General features: G+C 35.1%; 1 protein-coding gene across 8 annotated transcripts in view; it reads left to right on the top strand.

Annotated features, from left to right (window-relative positions):
• EML4 (EMAP like 4) overlaps nucleotides 1-15,634 on the top strand; it is a 163,901-nt gene that overhangs the window by 66,804 nt on the left and 81,463 nt on the right. For all 8 annotated transcript variants that reach the window (XR_014235099.1, XM_082358025.1, XM_082358021.1 and 5 more), the window contains exon 2: nucleotides 10,188-10,370. Coding sequence is in view for 7 of the 8 variants with exons in the window: in XM_082358025.1 (XP_082214151.1) it covers nucleotides 10,188-10,370 (183 nt within the window). In the remaining variant the exon portion in view is untranslated. The remainder of the gene's footprint in view (nucleotides 1-10,187; nucleotides 10,371-15,634) is intronic.

The following is a 15,634-nucleotide window of genomic DNA, read 5'->3' as shown; positions in this document are numbered from 1 at the left end:
TCTTAACCAATTGAAAGAAGATCAGAAAAATAGTGCCTGAGGACAACCAAATAATTGTAGTGAATATTCATGTGGTGCATTAAAAATGTGTTTCTGCCTGTGCCTGGAATTTAGCCACTCCCCAAAGCAGCCCAAGTTTTTTTTTTCTGTATCTTTACCCTCCTTTTGCCTGCGTGCTCTGTTTGCTCTCTCTCCTTCAGTTTCTTTGCCTCTCTTTATAAATAAGTAGAAAACTTTTCTTTAGATCAGAGAGCAAAGGGGCAGGAGAACTATCTTAAGAAGTTTTTATTTGTGCCAACATAGAAGTGCTTGGTGGTAGGCCATCTGGATCGGGAGGATTTCCTCAGAATGTAAAGTATGTCGTGAGATTTAGAGAGCTGGGATTTGCTCTGGAACTATCTGGGAAGGCAGCAGGAAACGTAGACAGAACTGGTTTATACTGCTTGTAACGTAGGTGGCAAGAATGGAAGACCGCTTGCCTGGTCTCGCTTCAGTGTGTGCTTCCTCTACACTTAGGAGCTTCTGCACTGGTAACGTATCTTTCCTTTCCTCGGAATTGAGACTTGTGTCACAAACTTTACTACTCGTGACAAAAGAAATCTGAGGATGTGGGAATGCATCTAGGTCTCTTCCGTCCCTCCCCTCCTCCTTCCTTTAAATATGTGTCAGTAATGGCATAAATATTTGCCTACCTACTTTTATAAAGTACTTAAGACTGTACCCCCTTTATAAGCAAATATATTCCTGTTGTAAGGGCAGGATGGACTTTGTTCAACTTGTTCTTTCCCTGTGCCCCGCCCCCCCAAAAGATGGTTATTATATTATTTGTGAGGAAAAAAATTAAAACAGCTTTTAGTGGAAAATAGTAAAAAAAATAAAAAAATAAAAGCGCCTCTCAATAAGAAATCAGAATTGTGTAATTAAGCTTGACTTCTGCTTCTGTGAAGTCTAACCAAAAAACATCAAAAGCAGAATTATCTGATTATCTGTTTTTAATTCTGTGTTAAGTGAGACTTTGAAAAAAGTCTTAATTGTGCATGAATCCTAGCGATAGAACAAAGTAAAGTCCTTCCCTGGGACTAGCCTTCATGTCCGGAGTGCTGTAGCAAAAGTGGTTTTATATTTTATTTAACACAATTTCTTATATAATTTATGCCAGCAGGGGAAATTTTAGTAAGAATATCTTACAAGGAAAGACAAACTTAAGTTTTTAAAAGTAGAAAATATAAGTCAACATTGTTTGTGTTATTCAATTGAAGACAGATAGTGTTATTTTCATATAATATCGCTAGGTGGAGGTAATTAATATTGTCATTTATTAGAGAAATAAAATATCCAAGCTTTAACAGTTAAAATGCCTTATTTAATTAAAACTTCTTTGAGAGAAAGCTTTGACTTTTAGAAGTAGAATATTAAGATAAATAGGAAACATTAATTCCTGCATAAATATATCTTTTTATGAGCTGTTTTTATGAATATATTTTCTTATGTTTATTTCCAAAAGTAAATTTTAGCTGTTGTAGAGCACATAGTGCATAACTTTTTGATATAATACTTAAATATTTGTCTTGATGCGACAATATTTGAAGACAACTAATTCCATTTTAAAACAAAGAGAAAACCATTTAAGTTGCTAAATGCTTTCTGATGGGAATTTACTAATGTGACAAATCAGTTGTGATTTTGTTTTGTTCTTTTGAAGAAATGATGTTTAAAGACCCGGTTTTCCTTTGGATGTATTGTTTTGATTTTTGTGTTTGTTATTAGCCTGAGAATATTTCTTTCAAACATTATGAGATGTATACTTTTACAGAAATGTTTTCATTCACTATGCATAAAAATCTACACATTAACCAAACTTGTATTGAAAATTTGGGTGCATTACTAAGTAGGTTTACATCACAGCCTGAATTAGCTTTGCTTTTCTTTACTGAGAAAATAGTTTAAGTTTTTTTTTTTGTTATTTATTTATTTATTTTTATTTTTGGCTGCCTTGGGTCTTTGTTGCTGCGTGCAGGCTTTTCTCTATTTGCAGCAAGCGGGGGCTACTCTTCCTTGTGGTGTGCGGGCTTCTCATTGGGTGGCTTCTCTTGTTGCAGAGCACGGGCTCTAGGCGTGCGGGCTTCAGTAGTTGTGGCACTTGGGCTCAGTAGTTGTGGCTCACAGACTCTAGAGCGCAGGCTTAGTAATTGTGGTGCATGGGCTTAGTTGCTCCGCGGCAGGTGGGCTGTTCCTGGACAAGGGCTCGAACCCGTGTCCCCTGCATTGACAGGCAGATTCTTAACCACTGCACCACCAGGGAAGCCCCAATAGTTTAAGTTTTGTCTACAAAGAATTTTTCTTTTTTTGTAGAAAATTCATCTAAAATAAAAGAGTATAAGTAAGCAAAAACCTCCGAAATCCCACTTGCCAGAGACGTACCTCCAGTCTCTCTATACGTCTGTAGGTGTATGTATGCCTGTGGATATACAGTTCTACACAGATACAACTACACTATAAATGTTGCCTGCAGTTTTTTTCTTTATAGTATGTTGTTACTCCTAGTAAACTTTCTTGTTTATGATTTTAAATATATACCATCCTTTTTAAGAGCGCCGTAGTGTACCGTAATACAACTATTTATTTAATCAGTTCCCCATTGATAGTCCTTTAGGTTAGTGCCTTCACTTTTTTTAACTGTAAACAATGCATGGTGTTGTTACTGGTTTCTCATGGTTCTTCACCCATATTAGCTCTTCTAATCCTCTCCACTACCATTCTACCCATTAAGGCCTGCCCAGTGTCTTAACATAAGTGCTTTAGGAAGGGGAGATCAGAGACTGTTTTTAATTTTTTTTAAATATTTGTTCTTTGGATGGTATTATATCTCATATCATATACCTTTTTGAGATGGACTTTTTTTTCCCCAAAGGTTCATAGGTAACAACTAATCTTATGGTCATTCCATTAGCCCTCAAAGCAGTCATAAAAACCACCTGGTTTAGTTGTTTTCATGACACAGAACCTCAGGGTTCTTTGGAAGTACAACTCTATCTGTTTTATCTGTTTTGGGATTTAATTTGCAAAAATGGTTTCATTGTTCTTAAAAAAAAAAAAAGTGAATAGTTATATAGTCTAGTCATCCACGTTCCCCATCCTCTCTCAGAAGAGAAAAGTCACTAACTTCCACCTCAAAAAAGTATAATACAATATATGTTTGTCTTTATGACATAGATGTTCTATTACCTGTGGACGCCTCCCTATACTATCCCCTGCCCTACACCATTAGAAGTAACTATTGTCATAAATTTTGTATATATCATTCCCTTGCTCTGTGGTTTTGTTCTAAGCAATATATTATTTACTTTTGTATTTTTTGAACTTTATGTAAAGTCCGACTTGCTTTTTACACTCATTATTATATTCTTGAGATTTATACATGATGTTTCATGTAGCCATAGTTTATTTTTACCACTTTGTAGTATTCTGTTGAATGTTTATATCACAATTTATTTACACATTTTATAGTTAATGGGCATTTAAGTTGTTTCCAGTTTGTTTCTATTGTGAACTTTGCTGTTGTGAACATTATTGAACATTTCTCTTGGTGTATGTATGCAAGAGCAGAGGTTGGGAAACTATGCCTGGCAGGCCACCTGTTTTATAAAAAAAGTTTTATTGGAACATAGCCACACAATCATTTACGTATTTATAGCTGTTTTTGTGTTACAAAGGCAGATTTGAGTAGTTGCTACAGAGATGATGTGGTCTGCAGAGCCTAAAATATTTACTGTCTGGCCCTCACAGAAAAAGATTGCCAACCCTGCTGTAGGTCAGGGTCTATACACCCAGGAGTGGAATTGCTGGGTCATAGGATGTATGCATCTTCAGTTTTACCAGATGATGCCAAAGTTGGTGTTATTTTTGTTTTTGTTTTTTAATCTCAAAGTCTTGAAACAGTTTACCGCCTACCAGTAATGTATGAGAATTCACATTACTCTATATCCTAGGGAATACTTGATATTGTCACACTTAAAATTTTTTGCCGGTTTGGTGAGCATAAAATAGTGTTTCATATGGTTTTAATTTAATTTTCCTTTTCAAGATTATTAATGAGGTGCTTGAGCCTCATTTCATATGTTCATTGGCCATTTATGTTTTCTTTTCCATGAGGTGTTTAGTCAAGGCTTTTGTCAATTTTTCTGTCGGATTGTCTTTCTGATTGATTTGTAGGAATTCTGTATTCAGGATCCTAATCCTTTATCACTTGTAAGTGTTAGAACTATTCCTCGTTTGTGAATTGCTTTTTCTCTTGCTTGTGTCTTTTAGTGGACATGTATTCTGAATTCTAATGTAGTTTCAATATTTACTTTTATGGATCGTGCTTTTTGTATCCTGTTTAGGAACCTCCTCTCTACTTGCAGGATATGAAAATATTCTCTGTTATTTTTCTAAAGGTTTTATAATTTTGCCCTTAATTCTTTAATCTGCTTGGATTTGATTTTCATGTGTGGTGGAGATAGGGACTTCAATATACTGAATTTTAATGAATTTGTGAATTTTAATTTAACTTGGGAAGTTCCGCCATTATTTCTTCACATACTTTTTTCATCTAGAATCTTTTTCTCCTCTTCCTCTGGGACTCCAGTGACATGAATATTAGGCCTGAGGCTGTGTCCATTTTTTTCCTCTGTGTTTAAATTGTATACATCATATATATAATGTATGTGCATATAATATACATACATAATATAATTTTTTTAAATAGAAGAGGTCCTAATTTCAGAGATTATTTTTTCTTCTTATAAACAGTTCAAAAGGCTTGGTTATCCAATATCCCATAATGTAGGAAATTAGATTGGAAAGGAGTATTGCTATAGACTGGCATAGTTAATACTAACTGCAAAGAAAGAAGCAGAAAAGGTATGAAGAAAGACTACAGGTTTGAAAATGTACTTTAAATTATTTAATTAGAAATATAATAGCCTCCAGGGTGTCATTTTATCACAGTGCTTGCAGCACAGAGTAATTAATATTTTCAGTGAAGACTGAGTCATCTAGAAGTTGCTACGTTATAATTATATGCCCTTGTTAAGAAGACAGGAAAATAAGTGATCCATTTTAGAAAGATTTACATAAAACCATTGACATTGAAAAGGTGCTAGAATGTATAGGCATGCCTCGTTCTGATGTGATGCTGGGTTGCCAACTTTTAGATATTTAGAATACCTCTGCAAAGGTAACATGTATTTCTTGACAGTTTAGAAGACAAATTAACTATGATTCACTGTAGTAAAAGCATGAGTGGCTACCGTTGTAGTTTTAAAACTGTCATATTGGATATTAAAGTTTACTAGTTACTTTTTTTTTTTTTTTTGCTTGCATCTCTAATAAAAGAGACCTTACTTATGCCAATAAATAGATTAGACTGATGGAAAAGAGGTTTATGGACCTTCTTTCTCTTTTCTCTCTTTCTTTCTCTTTTTATTTCCCCCCCTTAGTGAGTTTAAGAACCCTTGGGAATTTATTTGTAGTTCATATTTTAACCCTCAAGGCTAGAAACTATTTTGAGAGGGAGCAAGGAAATAAGAGACTACCACAGTATAAGGAAAAGGAATCAGTGTACTTGCATTAAGAAAGGGGAGTGGAATTAAGCCCCCAGAAAATAGATATATTTACTGAACATATGTATTCTTAAAATGTTTATTGTGAGTGCACGTGTGGTACATCATAGATTGGGAGAGAAAAAAATAAGAACAAAGTTTTGAAAATGTAAAGAGCAAGAGCGATGGGTTCTATCGAGTCATCTGAGGAAGGAGCTCTAACTCCAGTTTGCTGTGTGCCCAAGAGTAACTCACCTAATTTCACAGTCTTAGTTTACTTATCTATAAAATGACAGTAGGTGCTGTTGATCTTTAAGATAGTCTCTGTTCTAGCTTTTATAATCAATGAGTACAAATTTAAGTTAATTGCCTTATGCTCTGATATGTTCCTTTATGAAATTGGAATACTGTGTCTGAAGGAAACTTGCTTTAAGAAATTAAGCTTCAGAAGCACTGTATATTAGCTTAAATATAAGTTTAAATAACATATGAAAAGTAACATATGATACATTTTTGTGAAATTCAAATAATATAGAAATGCTTACACTAAAAAGCAAAAATTTCCCTTTACCCTTACCCTTCTAATCTCACTCTCCGAGTCAAAAGTAACCCAATTACCAGTTTGATGTGTATGCTTCTAGACTTTTTTCTATGTGTACATTATATACATATATAAATATGAAGTTTTTTGTTTATTTTTTAGAAGTATGTTTCGGTGTGTGTGTGTTTCAATAAATTATTTAGTACATGTTGTTCCCCAATTTGCTTATTTACTCCACTTGAGTTGTCTTATAGATCTTTCAAATTTCTGGTTTATATACTTATCTTATTGTTTTTAATTGCATGGCTTTCTGTGGTGTGAACATATAGCTTATTAACTCCATCCAGGGACTTTAGGTCATTTCCAATTTTGTAGCAATAATAAACAGTGTTGGGCTTCCCTGGTGGCGCAGTGGTTGAGAATCTGCCTGCTAATGCAGGGGACATGGGTTCGAGCCCTGGTCTGGGAAGATCCCACATGCCGCGGAGCAACTAGGCCTGTGAGCCACAACTACTGAACCTATGCGTCTGGAGCCTGTGCTCCGCAATAAGAGAGGCCGCGAAAGTGAGAGGCCCACGCACCACGATGAAGACTGGCCCCCACTTGCCACAACTAGAGAAAGCCCTCGCACAGAAACGAAGACCCAACACAGCCAAAAATAAATAAATAAATTTATATTAAATAATAATAATAATAAACAGTGTAGTAAAGAACACCACTATACAAAATAGTAACTTACTGAACCCTCACTGTATGGCAGTGCTGTGCATTATTTCACCTAATAATCTCAAACCTGAGATAAGTACTAATTAGCATGAAAAAAATTACATGAGGAAACCAGTCACAGAGCTGGTAAGTAGCAAACAGATTTATTCAGGCAGTGTAACACCAGAATTTATGCACAGTTCTACTTGCCTCTGAAAAGGTAAAGGGCTAAGATATTAGGAAGATGTTATAGGGTTTCAGGACTATAATCAACTACTATGCCACTTTGCATCTCTGTTGTTGCTGTTGCCTTAGCTTGAGTGACCCTGTAATTGATCATTCAAACTGGGAAACTTTAGAGAGAAAGAAGGAACGTTATGATAATATTTTTACTGAGATAGCAGACATGTTTGTCCTGGACAAATCGAGACACATGAACACCTTACTCCTAGCCTAGGCCACCTTCACCTTTCACACGGGTTACTGCATTAGCCTCCTGCCTGCTCTCCTTACATTTACTCTTATTCTGTTCCAATCCATTCTCTCACAGAAACCAAAATAACCTTTTTAAAACAGAAATCTGATTATATCACTTCATAGTTTAAACCCTGTCTGGCTTTGTGAAAGAATATATTTGTTCGGTCCTCCTGTGATTATTGTTAAGATGCAGCATGAAATAGAGTAAAGGGCACTTAAACTGTGAGTCGAGTCCTCTGTTTGAGTTTCAGATATCAAGACTAGTTTGGTGACCTTGAGCAAGCTATTTAACTTCTCAAGCTGTTTCCTCAAATACAAAATACAGATAGACCGAGGAGAGGGATGAGGTAATAAACAGGAAAGGTACTATATAAATGCAGGACATTGTTAATAGTTAACTTTTTGCTTGTTATGTCCTTTGAAAAATTGTCCTTGTATCTTATCACAGTATCTAGCAGGTCGTGGTAGGATTTTTACAAGCTGAACCACCTTTCATGTGACTGTCCCAAGTTTCACAAAATAAAAACCTTAGTCATTTTTTAAAAAAATCAGTGTCTGTAAAAGTTAAGTGACTTACCAAAAGTAAAAGCTAGTTACCGTGCTGGTACTAAAACCCAGGACTATACCCTTGGCATTATAGTCTGATAATCTTTCCACTAGCCTTGGCTGCTTTCTCAAAAGAATTAAGGAGATCATGTGTTTATAAAAATCACATAAATATTTTACCTGTGATTATAATTTAGATATATAACCCATCTTTCATAAATTAAGAACAATTTAGAAAGGCATATCTATAATTTACTGACTTAATCAGGACCTTTGGCTTACAAGTGATGGCTTGTAAAAAGAGAGTTTATTAGGTTACATAATTAGCTAAAAGAAATATTAGAGTAGCTCTCAGAATTGAAGGTCCAGGGCTTCAGAGACTAGAACTGGAACTCAGGGCAGACAAGACTCTTTATCACTGGCAGCCCTAGGTCTATGTGTCCTTATAGTTGATAAACCAAGAAGGATGGGCTACACCTCTCTCTCTCTCTCTCTCTCTCTCTCTCTCTGAAATTTGGGAGGACTCCATTTGGCCTAACCCATATCGCACAACCATTTTATGCTAGTATTAGGTTGAACCATATGAAATTACCAATAGTCCTATTTTTACCAACTAAAAAGGTCACTTCGTATGCTTCAACCTATTAATAGTGCAGGGTGGTAGAGAGGAGAATGAGGCATCATAGATTGACAGCCCTAATGGAACCTCAAAAACTGGTGGAGTTCCACAAAACAGCTGGTGTTCTCCTACCAGAAGAAGGAAAATAGGAAAGTATTCTGGGCAGACAAATATAATAGTAACCATAGTGTAACACACATACAGAGTATGGATCAGCTAGAATTCAGCTAGAACACTCTGGAAATGAAAAAGACCTCAAATATAAAAATTTCTAAAACAAGAAGCTGAATTGTTCTTATTAGTCCTTTTCTTAAGCATCTCGAAGTTTGACATATCTGCCTTTTATGTAATACATGGGCCCAAAGCTCTCAAATGATACCTTTTGTACTTTGCTGTTGTATGTTAAACATTTATTGAATGTCAAACCTGTCCTGGGTACCTTCCTCATAACAATATTTAAAGACGAAGAAACTGAGGTTCAAAGAGGTAAAATAACTTTCCTAAGGTTACACAACTGATTAACTATGGTACTAGAATTTGAAGTCCAAATTGAAGATAAAACCCAACTTTTCCTTCCATTCCAGTACTTCTCCAAAGATTGTCATTGAAATACCTCTAAAGACAGAAGAGAGTACATATGTATGCCTGAGCTGTCTGTAGGCATATAAGGTCTTAAATATGAATATGTTTACTGCTCCATAATAAAGGGTGATAACTTTGGTTTTAAAATGCTGAGGGTTTTGTTGTTGTTATTATTAACTCAAACTTTGAGTTAAATTGTCTGCTTAAGATGTCTGGCACATTATCTCAGTATGAGAAAAATGGCACACCATGGCTTAGTGTGTGAATGACTGACCCAGTCAGTGTATCTCACTCAGGTCAAACCATTCTTCTGTGAGAACCTAATTTCTCCCCTGAATTTTCCTGCTTATAGTGAATTAGCCAATAGCAATTGATCTTTTATAAACATTTGGATTCAGATTGATCCAACAAAGTAGTGTACTCTCAAGTTACGTAGCTTTCGAAGTAGTTTGTAATTGCTATGTTACAGCCAAACTTTATTTTTTGTTGTTGTTCTTGTTACATACCTAAGGCAGATATTAGCTATGTGCTGTATAGAAACCACTTTTTTTTTTTTTTTTTTAAGAGAGGTTGAGGCATTGGGGAGAGAGAAGGAGCAGCAACAAGTCTTTTACTAATTATGTAGCCATATTTGCGGGGGGGAGATTGGGAGTGTAATAATAAAGATAGAAGTAAAGAATGCTTTCTGATCATTGATGCTGAATCTGATACATAAAGCAAAATTGAAGTGATTTGTACTCCTTATTTTCATAAATAATTATGATAATGATATAATAAGTAAGAAGGATGCTTTGAATAGTTTACAGTCTTGCAAGTTTCCAAATGTCTACAGAGTGATATATTTAGGGAACATTTTGGTGAAAAAACTATTAAGGTGATGGTATAATATATGGAAAATTTGACCACGGGAAAATTTTCAAAATTTTAATTATATGTCAGCTGTATTAACTTTTACTATTTTAAATTAGTTCAAGTAGCTATGAAAATCTTTACAGAAATTAATCTGTGGAAAAAAATTTTTTTTTCAATTTTTCTCATCTTTTAAAAGACTTATCTGGTATAGTTTTTCTTATATGTCATTAGATTCTTTCTTAAGTTTACTTTAAAAATATTCCATATTTTCTTTTCTTTATAGATGATAGTATTTCTGCTGCAAGTACTTCTGATGTGCAAGATCGCCTCTCAGCCCTTGAGTTACGAGTTCAGCAACAAGAAGATGAAATCACTGTGCTAAAGGCAGCTTTGGCTGATGTTTTGAGGCGTCTTACAATCTCTGAAGATCATGTAGCCTCAGTGAAAAAATCAGTCCCAAGTAAAGGTAATTAAGTGTGTTGTAAGTAGGAAGAGTTTTGCTTTTTGCAACATTTTCTTTGAAATAATATATTAAACGTGTATTTTTTCAGTGACATTAAGATTGGGAATATAAAACTATAGTTTCTCTTTTGGATTACTTATGACTATAGTTTATTTTCCATTTCCTTTTTCTTTATTCCTAAGAAATTCTGCAAGTTTATTATTTTAAATTGGGAATTTTGGGGTAATGCCACTGATTGTACTTACTGGCTTTTATGTCATAGTGTTTGTGAATTTAGTATCTTTCAACTACATAACAAACTTAGTGCAGAGGGGGTGGGATGAACTGGGAGATTTGGATTGACATATATACACTAATATGTATAAAATTGATAACTAATAAGAACCTGCTGGACTTCCCTGGTGGCGCCGTGGTTAAGAATCCGCCTGCCAATGCAGGGGACACAGGTTAGAGCCCTGGTTTGGGAAGATCCCACATGCCGCAGAGCAACTAAGCCCGTGCGCCACAGCTACTGAGCCTGTGTGCTCTAGAGCCTGTGAGCCACAACTACTGAAGCTCGTGCACCTAGAGCCCATGCTCCTCAACAAGAGAAGCCACCACAATGAGAAGCCCGTGCACTGCAACAAAGACCCAACACAGCCAAAAAATAAATTGATTAATTAAAAAGAAAAAGAGAACCTGCTGTATAAAATAAAATAAAATTTAAAAAAAAATTTACTGAGGGCAGGAACTGAATCATCTTTTTGTGTCTCCCATAGACTTCACATTGTATGTTGAACATAGCAGGTGGGCACTCATACTTTTTAAATGAACTCTCTTAATCATTACAGAAAGGATTTAAAGCATTATAGTTCATATAGCTTCATTCTAAGCCTTCTGTGGTCATTAGTCAGCAGAATCATGAAGAATTTAATTTAAACTCTGAAACTTACTGCCAACCCCAGTTCAATGGAAATTTTAACTTCTAGACATTGGGGATTTTCAGACTGAAATAAACTGTTATCAGGACCTTTGTTACTCAGATGTCATGTAGCCTTTCTCTTCTTCCAACTACCCAGAAGGAATCTTAAATTCTTTCACATTAATCAAACAGTTAAACATATCATTTCATATATCTCACTGATTTCTTGGTAAAGTAGATGGACATAGGCATGATTATCCCCATTTGGCAATGGGAAAAGGAAAAGATTCATCAGCCTACCTCTCTACTGTAATATGTCAATGCAGATGATTAACCTAGGGAGGAGTCTTACATAACTCCTAGGTTTTAGCTAGAGATTAGATAGTTAACCAGAATATGAGGAGCAGATGTGGAAGAAAGATTATGAATTCAGTTTCCGAATGTTGAGTTTGAGGTACGTATGGTGTATAGATAGATACATATTGATAGCTGAATTATAGGTCTAGTGCTCAGGCTAGTCTTGGTTAGGAATAAAAATTTGGGAATGTTCAGCTTATGGATGATAGTTGAAGCCATAGAAGGAGGATGTAAAACAAGAAAGTGGCTCAGGATAGTTCTTTCAGGAGCTCCAGTATTTCAGCATAGCAAAGAAAGAGTGATTCGTGTTGCCGGCTGCTACAAAGAGGTCAAGTAAAACAAAGACTGAGAGGTGACCATTGGATTTGACATTTGTGAGAATATTAGAAACCTCTCCAAAAGGAATTTTAGTGGACTGATAGGATTACAAATCAAACTGCAGTATTTTGAGAAGCAGGAATTGAGGAGAACTCTGGAATTAAGAGCAGCAACTGTAGCCAGCCACTTTTTTCAGAAAATTAACCTGAGAGGGGAAGGGGTAGTAAAAGAGGATACTAAATCGAAGACCAGTTTTAATTATTTTTATTTTTTAAGACGTTATAGACTGGAGCAGAAAAATACATTGAGGACAAAAAGGCAGCAGAGAGGAAGGTGATGTTGGTGGGGGAGGGGGTAGTGGTAATTGAGGCAAGTTTCCTGAGAGTTTGAGAAGGGATGTTAGAGCAAGTTAAAAACTATTAGTCTTAGATGGAAAAAAGACTACTTCCGAATATTGAGATTCCATTCCAATAGAATGGAAAGAGATTAAAAAAACTAAGTGGAGGTTGATATATATTCACAGTTGTCAGGGCTGGAAGTTTCATTCCTTATCACTTTCTCCTCAGGAGATAGTTATGCCCTTTAGGAAAGTAAGGCAGTTCCTGGCTGGTGAAAAAAAAAAAGGGAGTTGACATTTGGAATGGTTAGAGAGCAGAGAATGGAAGGCCACAGACATGAAAGAAATGCTCAGGGACCCTGAGGGTACCAGCTACCGAGGTGTGAAACTTTGAGGGAGGGGCATTCATTCTGCCTGGTTTTCTGATTCCCATTCTCATACCTCCCACCCTCCAGCACTCCAGGCCTTTGTGTTAATAGTGGAGAGTTAGATAGCAGGATGGTTCTTTTCCATTACTGGTTAGTAAGATAAATGTGTCAGTGGCATGGGATAAGTAAGGGACCTGAGAGTTTGGCAAAAGACTTGATTGAAACCACTTGGGTTAATAATGGTATAAGTGGGTTTTTAATTTTTTGAGAACCAACTTTGAGGATTGCCAAGATCAAGCCAGGAAAAAAAAACTTATTTGGTTATAAATTGATTTTTCTAAGAGGATTCTAGAGTTGTTAGAGTGTTAATGTATAAGGGCTTTACAGGGAAGGTAAACTGTGCATAAAGAGAGAAGAACAGGTTTCTCTTCTATAATTAATATGTGTACCCTCAGCTTCTGGATCTATTAAAGTATTTTTAAATCCTATAAGACAAAAATGACATAGTATTTGGTTATCTCATTTTAAAAGCTTATTTTAAATAATTTGTATTGACCTACAATTTTTAAAAAATTTTATTACGCTAAAACAATAGTACATTATAATCTTGTATTGAGAAAAAATTAAACGTTTTCTCTCATTGTTTATTTACTAAGGTATTTCAGTAAAGAAATATTTATAGAGAAATTTAAAGACTGCTCTTTTTTTAATTTGGCATACAGACGATATTTTGTATGACACATCAGTTCCTTAGCACCTACCTGTTTCAGTTTGATGAAATACAAATACAGTTTAAATAGCTGGAGTTCCTATCCCCTGGGAACATACTTTCTGTAAGTTGTCCTTTATAATTCCTTTGTCTGTAAAGTGAATTTAGAATCAGTTTTGTTACAGGCTCTTTAGTGGAGATTTATCCAGTCCTGGAGCCACCTGCAGCTTCTACATTGGAACTTTTTCTTTCCACATAGTACCGGCTCTTACTTCTTATAAATAACTTTATTAATTAGAGAGATACTAAGTTCCTTTCCATTAATTCTACATCATAAGTTTACTTCGACTGCTGTTCTTATAATATGCTGATGTGGTTCACATTTTGAAGTGGAGTCCACTAGTGAATATTCTTTAAGTTACTTTGTTACCTTAGACACAGGCTTTGAATTGCTGGATATAAAATGGATTGCTGGGGAGAAGATTGATTATATAATAATTTGGGGAAATATTATTTAAGAAATGAGCATAATTCATTAAGGATTAACCACTGTATTTCCCATTAGTGAAAAAACTTGCCTGACCAGTTATGTTCTCTAATATTGATATTAACACATCAAGAGAAATACATATTTAAAGTTTTGTTAATTTTACTATTTGCAATTCTAAACAGCTTTATCTTGAAATTTATATATAATATACTACAGAAAGTAATTGGAAAAGAAATATTAAGTGATTCTTCACTATTGTCATTTGTATGTAACCTTAAAAAGATCATCAGTTTTGACAAAACAGGATTAATATATTAATGGTATAAATATTTGGAATAAATACTTTAAGCAAAGTATTTTCTAACAAATGAAAAAAATTTTTTTTGAAAAAATTTTTTAAAAAGCAATGAAATTATTTTGCAGGGATTTTGTATTTTCTCCCTCAATTAAAAAGTAAATTAATATAATGTTATATGTCAATTATACCTCAATTTTTAAAAAAAAAAGTAAAATCATTTCTGATACTGTAGAAAAATTTTACATGGAAATGTTTTAGTCCCTTGTGAAATTAGAATTTGTAGTATTCACTTTCACACAAATTACTGACAGGACAGTAATCACTACCATCTTCTTAAGATATTTAGAATTTCTAGAGGATTTTTCTTTAGAGGGGAGACTAAACTACCATGGATAAATAGGTGGAAACCTTTTATGAAGCTGTGGTTAAAAGTATAGGTCAGCTTCCTTATTGATGTAGACAACTATTACATAGTTTTGCTAGGTGGTGGTGATATGGAAACATGACTTGGCTTCAGGCATGGCTAAAACTAAATGTGTATGCTAATGGATTAAGGACATTCTCTGTCATTTCATAGTAGTATTGCCATTCAGTAAATGCCAAAATCAGAAACACACCTAACTAGTCATTTCAGTATTTTTAGTTCTGTTCTTTTAGTTTGTCCTCTCCAGTGTGCCAGCGGTATTAAAAGCTAAACCCCATTTTTTCTTGAATATATTATGTCAGACACTTAGGTAGAAAGTTTTCCCAATAGTTTTTAAGGTGGCCAGTCATTTAAATTTCTCATGTACCTTCTCTTCTGTTGGAGAATTCTTTCCTTTTGACGGCATATGTTCATAATATATGCACCAGTTGCAGCTGAATCCTTGCCAAAAGAAAAAAAATTACCTGTACTTCGGAGCAAAAGGGAAGGCCCAGGGAACACTCTGGCAGTTTTAACTGCCAGGAAGACAAATTATGTCACAGCTGGTGCCTGGGAAACCCATTAAGACCTCTTGGGGTGACCAAATGAATGTAATTTGAGAATACAACCCAGTGGCAATATGTGAAGACAAGCTGTTAGTACACAGAGGTATAAAAGCACAGGAGTCAAATTATCTGAAGGTGGGAAACTGTCATTTTAAACCAGGAAGCTGCTGGTAAACCAGAAATACCAAGCACTATGACTGCTACTTGAGAAATGAGAGAGCCCAGAGGCAAAATTGAAATTTAGAGGATGTCAGTTCTCCCAAAAAAAACATTCCTAATTATGTAGACTATGGGACAGTGTATAGGCACAGATCTGTATCATTTGGCTCTTACTCCAAATAACATTTGGGAGAAGACAGGGATTGTCATGAGTTTGCTGTAAATGTTGTTAATAAGTAAATTACATTAATCAGGTTGGAAGGTGTGAATTTCCTTGGTGGGGCCCTTAGGCTAAAATGATTCATACTATGGTAGGGGGTGGGAGAATGTCTTATTATTTTGACAGCAGATCAAAGACTTC

The sequence above is a fragment of the Balaenoptera borealis genome (genome assembly GCF_965194805.1).
Source record: "Balaenoptera borealis genome assembly, chromosome: 15".
Lineage (NCBI taxonomy): Eukaryota > Metazoa > Chordata > Mammalia > Artiodactyla > Balaenopteridae > Balaenoptera > Balaenoptera borealis.
This window is presented reverse-complemented; position numbering and strand designations above follow the sequence as displayed.